The 14,936-nt window shown below is 38.9% G+C and overlaps 2 protein-coding genes across 3 annotated transcripts; one reads left to right on the forward strand and one right to left on the reverse strand.

Moving 5' to 3' along the window:
• Positions 1-845: 845 nt before the first annotated feature.
• Positions 846-5,807, forward strand: cdk10 (cyclin dependent kinase 10). 2 transcript variants are annotated; one of them, XM_087796813.1, is made up of 13 exons: positions 846-1,020; positions 1,396-1,468; positions 1,531-1,602; positions 1,666-1,768; positions 1,839-1,920; positions 1,992-2,059; positions 2,577-2,629; positions 3,348-3,417; positions 3,746-3,805; positions 3,866-3,989; positions 4,559-4,698; positions 4,888-4,980; positions 5,056-5,807. In XM_087796813.1, the coding sequence occupies exons 1-12, from the start codon at positions 934-936 to the stop codon at positions 4,964-4,966; spliced, it is 1,011 nt and encodes a 336-aa protein (XP_087652939.1). In that variant the 5' UTR covers positions 846-933; the 3' UTR covers positions 4,967-4,980; positions 5,056-5,807. The 2 variants fall into 2 exon arrangements, with proteins under 2 accessions (XP_087652939.1, XP_087652938.1); XM_087796812.1 differs by having other exon boundaries at positions 4,928-4,980.
• Positions 5,808-5,970: 163 nt separating this feature from the next.
• vps4a (vacuolar protein sorting 4 homolog A) lies at positions 5,971-14,369 on the reverse strand. The gene is made up of 11 exons (XM_087796811.1): positions 14,187-14,369; positions 13,334-13,445; positions 13,128-13,272; positions 12,952-13,013; positions 11,551-11,670; positions 10,846-11,002; positions 10,628-10,776; positions 10,477-10,558; positions 9,540-9,759; positions 9,329-9,469; positions 5,971-7,259 (listed from the first exon to the last, which is right to left on the reverse strand). The coding sequence occupies exons 1-11, from the start codon at positions 14,205-14,207 to the stop codon at positions 7,158-7,160; spliced, it is 1,311 nt and encodes a 436-aa protein (XP_087652937.1). The 5' UTR covers positions 14,208-14,369; the 3' UTR covers positions 5,971-7,157.
• Positions 14,370-14,936: the final 567 nt, after the last annotated feature.

A 14,936-nucleotide genomic window follows, 5' to 3' on the forward strand; every position in this document is an offset into this window, starting at 1 on the left:
CCAGGAACCTGACTTGCTAAACATTAATAGTTAATCGGGGCTCATTAGAACATGTAAAAATCTAACCATCATTAGTCACACAAACCATGTTCCCAAATGTTTAAAAATAGATATTGAAGAAATAATCCCCTGGGACCAGAGTCTACTAGTATAATCTCATTGAAATCTCTTGTGAATTGTATGATATGGAGGGTGGTGACCCGGTTTGTCATTTTTCTTTAATTCTCACAATTGACTTCTGGTTTCAGATCCAGATGCCCCGTCTCCAGCTCAAGTACCCGTTGAATCATCAGACTCCATCGAGTCTCCCTCCTGTCCTCCTCTCATCCTCGTCACCGCCCCTTCCAAAGAAGACATGTTCGCCTCCTCGTCCAACATGACCATCGCTGACGCTGTCAAAGAGCGCAGACCTTCTTCTTCCCCGTTTGTTGTCGGCAGGAAGTTTGTTTCCAGGGAGTGATGCTGCCTTAAATACCAGATATGACATTAAATATGAAATCCTTCTTCTCCCCGCTCTGCTCATGCATAAGTTATAGATGATATGCCGGCATTAGAAGATAGAATCCAAGAGAGGCTCAAATGAGAAATTGTGAGTTTGTATGTTCTTCTGTGTCGACTGGGTTTACTCTTTGGCTCCCCCTACAGGACACAAACATACAGAGGTTGTTTGGGAACTTGAGGAAATCGTCCGTAGTTGTGTATGTATTTGTGATTGACTTTAGTTTGTGAATACATCTTTGATTTGAACCATATTTGGGTTGTTTCCAGGTGATATATCATTTATTTATTATTTTTAATCTAAACCGGAAGTATTGACGCGTCTCAGCAAATTGACGTCATCAAAACATGGCGACTTCCTCTAACGCTTCTCGCTTGTGGAAAGACAAAAAAAACACGTTTTCTTGTTTTGTAAATCGTTTCTAGGGTCTTGTCATGGAACCCCCAGTCGAGGACGAACCGGAGCCCATTAAGCTCAAGTCCATCAAGAACATAACATTCACGGTGCCTCAGAGCGACAGAGTAAGATGCTGCAGAACTCCGTTGACAATTTGAACGATAAAACATCTTCTGCTGACTACACACGCAGTTTAAGAAGGAGACCATCCATATCCTGTGTAATGGCCAAACTAGTCAATAAATGGCAATTCGGCATTCATGTAAAACTCTCTGGGACGTTATTATTTTATAACGTGCTGTAGCGACATGCTGATAAATATCACATTGTTGTTGTTTTTCCATCATCATTAATAACCGATCACAACACTTGTTGAGACCTTCGGTTAAACTGAAATCAAGTCGTTCATTTTGAAACATTGGAATCCTTAATAGATCTTAGTAAAGAGATGTTTCAGCCTTTAGTCATGTATCATCTCTTTATCCCCAAACTCTCCTCAGTTTGGAAGCTGTCGGAGTGTCCGAGAGTTTGAGAAGCTGAACCGAATAGGAGAAGGCACCTACGGCATTGTGTGTGAGTATTTAATCTGCTGTGATCTAAAGAAATCTTCTTCAATTTCGATCCACTGTCTGCAGATCGAGCTCGAGACACCAACTGTGATGAGATTGTGGCATTAAAAAAGGTCCGGATGGATAAAGAGAAAGATGGTAGTTCACTCCACACAAATGAATACAGAAATAAAAGGATTTAACGTCCTTTTGACATTTTAGGGATCCCCATCAGCAGCCTCAGAGAGATCACCTTACTGCTGAAGCTGAGACACCCAAATATTGTGGAGCTTAAGGAGGTGGTGGTAGGAACACAGCTAGAGAGGTATCACAAATATACATACCTGCTGTTATTTTACATTGGGATCCGGCAACTCCTCAAATCTCTTCTTCAGTCTGTTCCTGGTGATGAGTTACTGTGAGCAGGACCTGGCCAGTCTTCTGGAGAACATGCAGACCCCCTTCTCTGAAGCCCAGGCAAGTCACTCACCTGTCTGATGATCATTGTTCCGCATCCTTACAACTTCATCTGTGTTTGACGCCTCCAGGTGAAGTGTATTGTCATCCAGCTGCTCAGAGGTCTTCAATATCTGCACCACAACTTCATCATTCACAGGTAAGAAGAAGCAGCTTTACTTTTAATTTGACTGATACTGTAATGACGAGGTTATTTTCGCCTTAAAGCTTTGGAACAATCTTCCTCTTTCTTTGCGCTTGATGGAGTCTACTGACTCCTTTAAGAAACATATTAATAAGTTTTTATTTGTTCAGGCTTTTCCTTGATTTTCTGGAACTCCTGTTGTGTTATCAGTTTTATATTGATCTTTAAAATATATACTTTATTGAATTTCCCCTCGCGGGACTAATAAGGGATTCTAAAAAAATAAATAAATATTGTTTTGATTGTTTAAGAGCTTTGTGACCCTGGTCTGGAAAAGCGCTATACAAATAAAAATGACTTACTTACTTACTTTGAGTGGATTATAGCTTGAACTGAGTGCTACTTCAAGCCCCAACCTCAAGGGCAGTTGCCTTTTAAGGTCCTCTAGCTAAAGTTTTACTACGATGTGACTGAACGACTGTTTGAAGCCTCAAAGACGAATGACAATGATGCATGTTTGTGTTTTTCACAGGGATCTGAAGGTGTCCAATCTCCTTATGACAGATAAAGGCTATGTCAAGATTGGTAAGTGTTTATCCTCTCCGTTTTTAAGATCAGAGGCCTAAGCATTCTGTGGATTTCCTACTAAAATTGGCACAATTACATCTGGAAAAGGTTGCAAATTTTTCAGAATTGCGTGAAATTGAAATTAAAAACAACCTTTTCATACTCGACAAGGATCATAATCAGAAACACATTCATAAATTTGTGAATAATCAGATATCGAGTCATGTAACTGTGTTTATTTATTTTTAATCAATGTTGATACTACTACTTTGTTCTTCGTTGATATTCTGTTTATTAGTCGATTATTTAAGTATTGTTGATTATTTCTTCTTTTTTTTTCTTTTTTTTGAATGTCTTATTTAATGTCCTTTCAACTGTCTTCTTCATGTTTTCCATCTTGGGTCTGACAGGACCTCAATTTAATCTATGCTGTATGTCTTGCATACATGTATATTTGACAATAAAAAATAACTTGAACTTAATCAATCATTAATGTGCACTCCTCAACATGATCTGTGAGTGGTGACACAGCCGAGCTCTGCGTACTGCAGGTTAGGTGGTGGTGGGAAGTCTGCACGTTTTTATGCTCTTTTGATACATACACATGAACTTTGCTACAAAAAAGTACATGCACACCTTTTTGTGTGTTTAATTTAACAGGTATGCATTTACTCATTTATGATTTTATTTGTTCTACGTTTTCTAACGATGTCTTCACCTTCTCTTCTAATTACAGCCGATTTTGGTTTGGCTCGGACGTATGGGATCCCACAGCAGCCAATGACGCCCAGAGTGGTGACGCTGTGGTGAGTACAATGTGTTTCCCTCATTCTCACAGAGTAGTTGCTGCCTCAATGAAGAGGGGACATAATCTATAGCTGCACCAAGATCCTGCTGGTGGAAGAGGCAGGTAGAACTGGTCTCTAGCATAAAAAGAAAAACCTTTTTTATCCACCATGAAGTCATAATGAATAAAAAATAACTGAGGGACACGGAGCTCCTCCCAGTTCTCCTCCCCATTTCTGTGTCCCTCAATAATCTTTCCCCTAATTCTCATGCCTGACCCGTTTAAAACACCTTTGGACTCCAACATGTGGTGCTATCACAGAGTGACATATCAGTCTGTTTTCTCAGGTACAGAGCTCCTGAACTGCTTCTGGGGTCAAAGACTCAGACAACAGCGCTGGACATGTGGTGAGAAATAGGCATCTGCTTGTACACACAGGTCTGTCTTTCTAACGCATGTGCTGACAGGGCGGTGGGATGCATCCTGGCAGAGCTGCTGGCTCACAAACCTCTGCTACCGGGAACCTCAGAGATCCAGCAGGTGGACCTAATCGTCCAGCTGCTTGGGACGCCCAATGAAAACATCTGGCCGGTGAGAACCCAACCTTATTTTCAGATCAGGTTTCTGCTCTGTAGAAGGAATATTATTTTGTGTCAGGTGGGGAGAACACGTATTCGATACACTGCTGATTTTGTCTGTAATGTTCAGTTATACTTCAACTGTTGGGGACAGAATCAGAAATCTAGAACACATTGTGTCGGGTTGGATGATTTAAAATAATTAATTTGAATTTTACTGCATGACATTATTTTATTAAAGAAAACATTTATCACATGGATCACCAAGCTGCTTGCCTATTGTCCTATAGTCCATCCCAGTCTTGTGCAGGTCAATAATTGATGTCAACATCCCTGATGTTCTTAAATAGCTCTATGGTCCTGACCATAGTGGAGGGGTCGTAGTCTATTTGATTCAGTTAGTGGCTTCTTGAAAAAAAGTGTACATGTGATCAAAATGACCGGACATCTACATGCTTGGGGGGGGGGGGGGGGTGGTAAGTGGAAAACCTGCATTAGCAGTAAGCAGTGTACCAAACTCGGTCCCCAAGTTTATGTGTGTGTGTGTGTGTGTGTGTGTGTGTCCGTCCGTCCGTCCGTCAGGGCTTCTCTCAGCTGCCTCTCATCGGTCAGTACAGTCTGAGGAAACAACCATACAACAACCTCAAGAACAAATTCATCTGGTTGTCTGATGCTGGACACCGACTCCTCAACCTGCTGTTCTTTTACCATCCTCAACGCAGGTACAGACGAGCACATCTTACACCTTTGAATTTGAACATTATTGAATGCACATTATAAATTAACCATATGCATGTACACACACCTTGAGCTAATCACTGGATACCTACTTTCTATTAACACACACTTAAGACATACTTTGCTCCTAAGTCAACCACATATTCTCACCAACACAACTGTTGTACACACAGCCACTTGATTGCACACACACTGCTGACAAAAGTGTTTCAGAGCGTCGGCCAAAGACTGCTTGGAAAGTTCCTACTTTAAAGAAAAACCTCTGCGTGAGTCAAATCAACATGTCAGTTGTTGCCAACTCCTCCGATTCATGACGTCTACTTTATTTTGTGTGCTTGTAGCTTGTGAACCGGAGCTGATGCCAACATTCCCGCACCATCGCAACAAACGAGCCGCTCGTTTGCCAGAGAGTTGTTCCAAACGAAGTAAAGTGTGACAAGATTGATCCCCAAAACTTTTGGACTGCTTTAACTACACTCGGATTTGACAGTAGCACGAACATTCAAAGAAGTGTTAACTCTGTCTGATTTTTTTTTTTTAAAAAACATGTAAAAGGAATTACCATCTGCAGAATTTCTGCTGGATCAAAATTTCTGAACTTATTAAATGGACCCTTCTGCAAGAACCAACCACCATTTTCTTAGGATCTTAAGTTAAGTCGGTAACATTTCTTGTACTTGTACATACAGATTCATCTCCTTGTATTCCACCAATCTTAAAATCTATGACACATAAAGATGAGACATGAAGCAGCAACCCACTTCCAGTATGGTTCACTTCAATCAATCCTCATTGAGTCAACAACAAACTGAGATACAGAAATGGATTTTTTTTTTTAAATACAATTATCAAAGAGAAAATGAGTTGATTTGATGTAAAACACAATCCTGCACAAACGCCACCTCCCTGCTCTCAAACTCGTCTCAATTCAAGCTCACATAAGGCTTTTCCTTGATTTTCTGGAACTCCTGTTGTGTTATCAGTTTTATCTTTACCTTTAAAGTATATACTTTATTGAATATTGTTTTGATTGTTTAAGCGCTTTGTGACCCTGGTCTGGAAAAGCGCTATACAAATAAAAATGACTTACTTACTTACTTACTTTTCTTTTTTCTATATACACATGACCTTGGTTAGATAGATACTCACCAGTGTACTGTAGATACAGTTTTACACACACAATCTTGTACAAACTAAATACACTTTACTTATACACAAACTTCTGCAGAAGCAGCAAGGGAACCAAAGACAGCAGATTGTGTTGACATTTTTTTATTCAGTTTAAATTAGTAATAGGAACAAGACCAGCAGCAGATTAGAACATCTCAATACCTTCTGCCTTAGCATGTCACTCGCACATATATCAGGCGTGCTCGACTGACCCTGGAACACATCGCCAATGAGCAAAATACTAGGTTGGTTAAATGCTTAATATGATGAGTTCAGTGCTGAGAGTTGGTGGCTCGAATACTGGTGAATGTTTCTTGGCTAATAGATTCATTGATCCTCCTGAGGGATCAATAAAGTTGTTTTACCTTACCTTACCTATGAACATTTTTGTGATTTAAAGTCACATTGTTTGCTATTAAGCACCGTTTCACTTAATGAGATAAAGAAATTACATTTTGTTTGCCTGAATTGTAAGACAAGAGAATGTATTGTATATATTATATACTTCAGTCAAATAACATTAAGTTTCACCCAAACTTGATGCCAGAGGGTGTTCAGAAAATGACCAAGTGGAACACTGAGAATTCTGTACAAAAAATGCTTGACAATTTTGTCAAGATAACACAAGGTGCAAGATAAATCCCCTTCTGAAGAAATTCCATCGCTTAAATAATCGAAAAATTCAGTAAAACATTTGTTGTCTGTCATGTAAATCACAAAACTTTCTGGCTCGCAACAGATGAGGAGCTGAAGTTCATATTGGAGAGTGGTGTTTGATCGGTCGAGCACATCTAAACCAGAACACTCACAGCAGCTTGGACACGCTAACACAACGGACTGTCCACACATAAAAAAAAAAAGACATAACTTTAATAAAAACACAGTCACACACTCGGGGGCAGGAGTCCTTCTCTCTTCATGAACGCAACAATGAATGCACAGTCATCGTGGGACATGCATGTGAACGCTAGCCCCACTTCTCCTTCCATGGACCTTGGAGTGGGTTGACTTTATCGTCGGCGACGAGCTGTTCCACCATGTCGTGGTGAAGGCTCTATTAAAGCATGATTCTAAAGTATCCACAGAGTGACCTCAGGCCCCCTTCCTCTTAAACAATGTTGTGACTATCCATTTCCTTTATTTAGAAATCCAGGATGAACCAAGCACACCGGAGATGGAGTCCTAAAGTAGGTGGAGTGGAGGGTACAGAGGAGGAGTTGGCTGAAGTCGCCCCGTCTTGCTTGTTTAAGTAAGGTGTCACGTGGTCTGAGTCTCAGCCCTCCATCCCAAAGTCCTCTGTGAACTTTTTGACTTTGAGCAAGTCTTCAGAGTTCACGGTCGGGCGAGTGGTGGACAGAGAGCGCAGCATGTCCGACTGCAGAGGAAATAAGGCAGGACACGTTGCAGGTTTATCTCACTTTCATGCAGATGTTTAATTGACCGTGACGCATCCTGACTCTAGTCATAATGCCAACTACTCTTTTCCTTGCTAGACCAGTGGTTCATTAAATTGTCCGCTTCAATTGAAAAATTGGGTTCAACAAAAATTCAAACTTTCTTAAATGCAGCAAATTTGCTTCTTCTTAAATACAGGAAATGAGTGGTTGGATATAAAACTCAAAATGATAATCTTTTAAATATTTTCTCGTTTTTATGTAATAGTTTTTCAAAACTAAAACAAAGAATAAATTTGATTGATAAAGTGCAATAATTTTTTTCTGCTTTTAGGTAATGATGTGCGCCCAAACTCATTCTAATGTAAAATGTATTTTAATCTAATGTCATGTAGGGGGGCAACTACAGTTTTTAAGCCAACTTTCTGTTAAAAGATAACACAATGATTTTCACAATTAAATAATTTTTGGGTCATCTTTAATGACGAAAGATGAATAAAAACAAGACTCAAATCCAACCAAAACCATCTTATTCATGTCAACATGCATGTCAGTGACGGTGTGAAAAAATATGTTATAATGCAAAAAGTTTGTATTATTGCTTATTTTTATTCCTTTTACACATTTATGCCCGTTACACTTTGTGTTTTATTTTGCAAAGGTTCCAGTTTTGTCGTCGAACGACCCCTGGTGGTTTGTGAGTATATGCAGCACAAATACTGACATTTTAACTTTCAGTTATAATGGGTCTAAAATATGGGTTTATATTTATTTAAGTATATTTCTAACTTGTAACTGTGAAAGTGCGACCTGTAAATACTCAATGGTTGCTTGTGTGTTGTGATGTCTACAAATGTAAAAGTCATATTTGGGATTAGTATACCTTTTTTGTATATCATTTTAATTTACAAAACAAAAAAACATGGGTAAAACTTAAAATTCTGCGTGTGAAACTAAATATTAGATGAGATCATTAATTACAAGTATTCTTATTTTACAAGTCTTGCAGTTACACGGATTCGACTATTACAAGTCTCCTTTATTTTCAGACACTCGTAGCACAAAATCTGCAAAAATCTGACTTGTAAGTCTTGCGACTGATAACAACTGCCACTAGATGGCGCGATCATAGTAAAGCCATCAGACGCGTAATGACATTACGGTAGCGTGAAGAAGAATAAAGAAAAGGGAAAACCACTCTAGTAATATGAAAGTAAAGTAAAATGATTCATATTTTATTCAGGTTTCTACAAATCTAAACGTTTTCGTTCTTGTTTACAAGGCCTCACATAAAACGGTCATCTTTATGTTGTTGGCCAAATATCAAAATTAGATTTTAACACTGAACAAAAATAAAAAAGTGAATGGATGGCAAGTTTGCTGCAGCAGCTGCAACACATTTATGAAAAAGACCAACGCCAAAGGGTGAGGCATGAATCGAACCAGGATCTTCTGGGTCTCAGCCACTGATATTTACCATGTGTCGAAACCTGAATAAAAGATTCATCATTTTACTTTTGTTTACTAGACTGTTTTTCTCTTGGACATTTCTTCATTCTTCTTCACGGCAACCGTAATGTTCTGTCGTTACGCGTCTGATGGCTCGACTGTGATCGCGTCATCTAGTGGCTGATATATGAGTTGCAAGACCTACAAGTCAGATTTAGTGCTACGATTGTCTGAAAAAAAACGAGACTTGTAAGTGGTGAATCTGTGTAATTGAAAGACTTGTAAAATAAGAATACTTGTAATTGCTGATCCACATGTAAAATTTAGTTTCACACACAGAATTTTAATTTTACACATGTTTTTTTTGTTTTTTAAATTAAAGTGATATATTTACAATTAAAAATGTTTTTTTTATACAAGTTACAAATATGACTTGTACATTTGTGGATATCACAACACACACGTAACCATTGAATAGTTACAGATCACACTTTCACAAGTTACAAATACACTCGGACAAATATGGCTCCATACTAAAATGACGGTGACATAGTTTTGTAGGGAAACTTTTTTATCAAACAGACGGAACAACGTCACTCACCATACAGACAATAGGCTCCAGCAGTTTGTCACTCGGCACGTCCATCCAGGTCATCTCCACAGCTGATGGGTCGCCAGGTGAACATGGGGTCAAAAGGTCATCTATCATGATCTGGTTGTTGTCGCGGGACGGACCTCGAACCTGTTGCAAGGACCAGGAAGCAGTCAGATGTGGCAGAGGGATTTTAAACGTTTCAACTTTCAGCTCAGACCCTTTTAAAGTGCGTCGCCGACTGAACCTTCCGGACCGGCTGCATCAGAGCGTCCCGGACTATGATGCTGATGTCGGCACCGGAGTAACCCTCTGTCTTGTGGGCGAGTTGCCGCAGGTCGGCGTCGCTGAGGCTGTGTGGCGTGTTTCCCAGGTGAAGTCGGAACATCTGGGATCGGGCCGGTTCCTCCGGCAGAGGGATGTAGATTCGCTTCTCAAACCTGATCACACCAAAAATCATGTTAGTGAAACAATGACACTCAAATAAGTCATAGGACCTACACAGCGCAACACCCTGCCAAGGAGCTCATTTCACATGGCTTTACAGAAACAAAGTTAACATAATTAACTTAACAGCAAAAAAATAAACTGTCCAGAAATGTTTTTTGCAATATCCAAATAGTTTCTTATCTATCTAACAATAATAAGTCCCTCATCACAACGATGATTTGAAATGATTACTTAGTGAAGTTCTCCCCAGTGTGACGTCTCTGGGGACGAGAGTTTACGAGATTGAAGACCATTATGATGTAATAATGAACTCCACTCCTCCTCCAGCCGGGAGTAATGACGCCCAGCTACATTTTTACGAGTCCCTTGGGGTGGAGACTTCTCAGATTGATGATACTGCACGACTGCGTGAATTTGAGTCATCTATTGGATATTGCCCAGCCCAAGATTGTAACTGTATTTTATTTCAAGTGTGGGGCATGTGAGCAGCAGTAGTGCAGTGGTGAGAAGCCATAAAACTGACTGAGAAATCATTTACAACACTACCAAAACAGAATCATCTGTACCTTGTTGAGTTATCGACATTGCATGAAAATTCCCCTGAAATGCATTCATCATTTTTTCCGATTTTTTTCAGAAGAATTTAACCTCAAGAAATCAATCACATAAGCTCCTTGGAACAGGTAGTTAAAAGGTGACCAACATACCTTCTGCGGATGGCTGCATCAAGGACCCAGGGAATATTGGTAGCTCCCAGCACCAGGACTCCATTATTGTTGTTCCCTACACCTACGCAGAAAAGAGATCAGAAACTGAGTGTGTTGGACTATTGTGGATCACATTATGAGTAAGAACTACCCTGCATCTGAACCAGAAACTCCGTCTTGATTCTTCTTGCCGCCTCGCTCTCATTTTCATTTCTCGAGCCGCAGAGGGAATCCACCTCGTCGATGAAGATGATGGATGGCTTGTGTGTGCGCGCCAGATCGAACAAGTTCTTCACCAACCTTTCCATCAGGAGACAGGTAAGGAGGAGGAAAACAAAAAAGACAATATTATATTCGAGAGGGACATACTTCTCACTCTCCCCGAGCCACTTGGACATGAGGTCTGAGGATGACACTGAGAAAAAGGTAGAGTTGTTGGCCTCTGTGGCTACTGCCTTGGCCAAGTACGACTTTCCTGTACCAGGAGGCCCAAACAGTAGGATTCCTCTCCAGGGTGTCCTCTTACCTGCAAATACACAACCGCAGTGAGGTCTTGGTTTTCTTTTAAACACACACCTGTATACATTTCCCATATATATAGGAAAAATAATTGGAAAACAGAGGAAAAAAAAGAAAAGTAAATGTGTTTATATATGCGTTTCAGGAGTTGTGTCTGACTACTTGCTGCAAGACTTCAAGCAATGAGATGTGAATCATTATGTTCATTATATTATAAAAATGTCTTATAATTCCTTTACATTTATTTCTGGATTGAGTGAATGACTAATAAAAACATGTGGTTAAGAACGATCATGTTGTCTTAATCAACAAGATTCAGAATGAGAAACATATTTATAAGTTTGTGAATACTTTGATTCACTCATGTAACTGCAGGCACGTGTGTGTGTTAATATTTGATTAATGCTGATCATCAAAGCGTCTCTGATGCACTTCTCAACATGATAAAAAAAAGAAAAGTATGTGTGCACCTCATTTACACATATTTCATAAGAAGTGGAGAAACAGAGCCTATCTGAATGAATCTTAAGTTGTTATTGATTTATCTGAACTAACCCGTGAAGAGGTGTGGGAATTTGATAGGCAGAATGACGGCTTCCTTAAGAGCCTCCTTGGCCATCTCCAGCCCTGCCACGTCATTCCACCTTACATTGGGCTTCTCCATCACAATAGCACCTGGACACACAGAGAATACAGCAGTAAGGAAAACAGTATTTAAAGCACAACTTATGTTCCGCTCCGATATGCAGTAAGTCTCTTATCATGATGATGTTTTCAAGTTATTACTTTATAAAGTGATCCCCCATCTGAAATCTCGGCGAACAAGAGGTTACAGGAGTGAAGCCCATTATGATGTAATAATGGCTTCACTCCTCCTCCAGGCAGATGTAATCATGCCCCATTTGGTTTATACGTTTTTAATTCCCTTCGAGGTAGAGACTTCCAGGAGTGCAGTTAACTTTAGAGTCACTTTAAGCTGATTTATGATGACAAAGACACCAAAAGCACATTATCTTGAAGTATTTTAAAGTATAAGAACACCACAACTTTGAATTACTAGCTATTTGTGTCACATTCAGCACTGCTTTAAGCAGTTAGTGGTTCTTCTCAGCCTACAATCCCCAGAGCACTGGGTCGTTACGACACCTTATTTATATTTCTGAATTTATTTTATTATGCTAGTAAGAGACAGCGCATCAATTTATTTTCATGCTAGAGTAGTCTACATTGTATTGTATTCTTCTTTTCAGGAATGTATTTTTTATGCTTCTGTTATTAATGTTTCCAATGTCGCATATGAGAGATGAGTGTTATATTTGGATATTTTCTATTCAGAATATGTTTTATATGCTTCCAAAATGTTCCTTGATTATGGAATATCATTTGCAATTTTTCTTTATACCATAAGGATTTAAATCATAAGATAGCATCGTATGTTACATATACAGTAGTTAGAACCTATTCAGAGGAAAATTCCCCCTTATCAATTAATCGATCGATAATATGAAACAACTATTGATTAATGAATTACCCGATAATTTGCATCACTAAACCAGACACATACTAATGAGAACAATAGACGTCCAAGTTCAATTTAAGACTTAAATCAACACATTCATTACCCTTTAACGATTTGTGGATTCTTTTTTATAACCACAGTTTAGCATATGGTCTCCAACCGTCTCTTAAGTTACAATTCTATTATTATCTTCTTGTGTTCACTATATGAAACATCAAGGAGTGATTTATTTTCATCTGACGGTTTCATTTAACCACTAAGCAATTTAAACCACATGGCAGAGATCCATTGTGTGTTCACTTTTTCTGGTCAGCTTTGTTCACAGAAGAAAAAGCAAACGTGCACGACTTCAACTTAGATGCCACAAATAGACGGTTAGTTAACAAAGTTGGATATCTTGTCACACAATATTCCATAGAAATAATGAATTTTCTCACCCATCAGCTGCTCCTGTAACTTCTTCTTCTCTGGGTTTTCACCTTCACTGTCACTGTCGCTCCTGGAAAAACCAACATTAAGTTTAAGTTTAAGGTGTGTCAAAGAAAGCATAGATCTTTTTAAAAAGATCATCAAAATGACACATGTTTATATAATGGGTTCACTTTTCACGCACTTGTCATTGCTCTGAGCCTCCTTCACTGGCTTCTTTCCAGGTTTATCTTTATTCTTCAGGTAGTCCTTCAGCTTCTCGGCTCGGTCCAAATACTGCATGCACTTGGCTCGTATGCTTTCCTTCGCTTTGTCGCTATGAGCCTCATCTACAAGAGACACATCAGATAAATATTCATAATACACGTGTAAGAACACGTGTGTACTTACATTTGATGGCATGGAGAAAGTATTCCACAGCGTGCTGGTAAAGGCGCAGCGCCTCCTCATAATTCTTGGCCTTGTCTTCTTCTGTGGCTTTGGTCACAAGATCAATCGCTTTCTGCCAGAATATGTCAAAAAAGGGAGGTATAGATCGTATTTATAAGTAAGTAAGTAAGTAAGTCATTTTTATTTGTATAGCGCTTTTCTAGACCAGGGTCACAAAGCGCTTAAACAATCAAAACAATATTCAATAAAGTATATACTTTAAAGGTCAAGATAAAACTAATAACATAACGGGAGTTCCAGAAAATCAAGGAAAAGCCTGAACAAATAAAAACGTCTTAAGAGATTTATCGCTTTAGAAAAAGTAAATGTTTACGAGGAGACAGTGATATCACCGCAATACTTCATCATTCAGTTAAATTCCAATTCAATTTTATTTTAAACGGTCAAATCACAGAAAAAGTGTAAGTTGTAAATATAACTCTATCCTTTACTTTTTACTTAATATAAAATACTATGTGTGACACTTTATTATAGTGTAATTCAATTAAGAATGCAAGTAATTTCCACTTTATTTTTTAATCCACACTTTTATTAGCTCCTTGGTTTTAAATAGTGCGTGAAACATTAGCTTACGGTTGTATTTGCCAAAAGCCACTTTCGGTTATATGGAATAACGGTTTACTGCATCACAATATCATGAAAACGTACAGCATGTAAATGCAGAAAAGTGAAAATATTCTCATAATAGCTTCTATTTGTTAGTTGGCTAATGTGTTAAAATAAAACTTTCGCTTTTAGGAGCAGTTATATTTCAATGTGCTTCTTGCTAGCATGCTACTTAACGGCATCTAACCTGCAATGTTGACGTTGTCATTTCATCTCACTCTTCCCGCGCTCCGTCCAGGTTCGGGTTCTCCTCTCTGCCCGGTTTTCGGACTTGCAAACAGTGTTTTGTGAGGGGCTGGTTCGGTTCTAGTTGAAGGCCCGGGCCATGACAACACGGAGGCTAACACTGCAGCTAGCACAGATGACAGCCCTGGAACAACAGAATATTAAGGTGCACAAGGACGTACTTCAGCCACTTCCTGTTTTGTGCGTCAAAATAAAACAACAACAAAAAAGTGTGCTCAATATAAGTTTAAAATATTGTAAATATTTAGGCTGTACTCACTAAAAGACATTTAAATTATCTATACATAAATATGTTGTTTTTTATATAGATACAAAGACGTATATTCAAAAACTAACAGCCTATAACAAGTACCTGTAGTGATGAAGTCATTTTTTAGCCCATTTACTAGAATTTACATGAGCGAAAACAAACCTTCTATCAACTGCTTATATACTGTATAACTCACATGGTAAACATAAATAATGTGTTTAAGAGACAATTGTATTAACCTTTAGTGCTTTATCAAAGGTAGCGACTTTGTTGCATTCAGTCATTTAACACTTGTGGTACAAGACTTGTGGCATTTCCCTCGCTGAAGTGAGTTAGCTAAGATGTTGGGGGAGGATATTTGTCAAACCTGCGGCATCGGCAGTACCAGAAACCCATGTGTGGGAGAAGTTTGATAATATGGTTGCACTGCACAAATGTTAC

This window comes from Callionymus lyra, chromosome 8, assembly GCF_982586985.1.
Source record: "Callionymus lyra chromosome 8, fCalLyr1.hap1.1, whole genome shotgun sequence".
Lineage (NCBI taxonomy): Eukaryota > Metazoa > Chordata > Actinopteri > Syngnathiformes > Callionymidae > Callionymus > Callionymus lyra.

Excerpts from the sequence above, each read along its gene's own strand:
- vps4a (XM_087796811.1), bottom strand. The coding sequence starts at position 14,207 with ATGACAACGTCAACATTGCAG. Across the intron at positions 13,446-14,186 it reads TGACAACGTCAACATTGCAG|AAAGCGATTGATCTTGTGAC; the intron begins GTTAGATGCCGT and ends ATATTCTGGCAG. Across the intron at positions 13,014-13,127 it reads GAGGCTCAGAGCAATGACAA|GAGCGACAGTGACAGTGAAG; the intron begins GTGCGTGAAAAG and ends TGGTTTTTCCAG.
- cdk10 (XM_087796812.1), top strand. The coding sequence starts at position 934 with ATGGAACCCCCAGTCGAGGACGAACCGGAGCCCATTAAGCTCAAGTCC. Across the intron at positions 1,769-1,838 it reads GTAGGAACACAGCTAGAGAG|TCTGTTCCTGGTGATGAGTT; the intron begins GTATCACAAATA and ends TCTCTTCTTCAG. Across the intron at positions 4,981-5,055 it reads CTTTAAAGAAAAACCTCTGC|CTTGTGAACCGGAGCTGATG; the intron begins GTGAGTCAAATC and ends GTGTGCTTGTAG.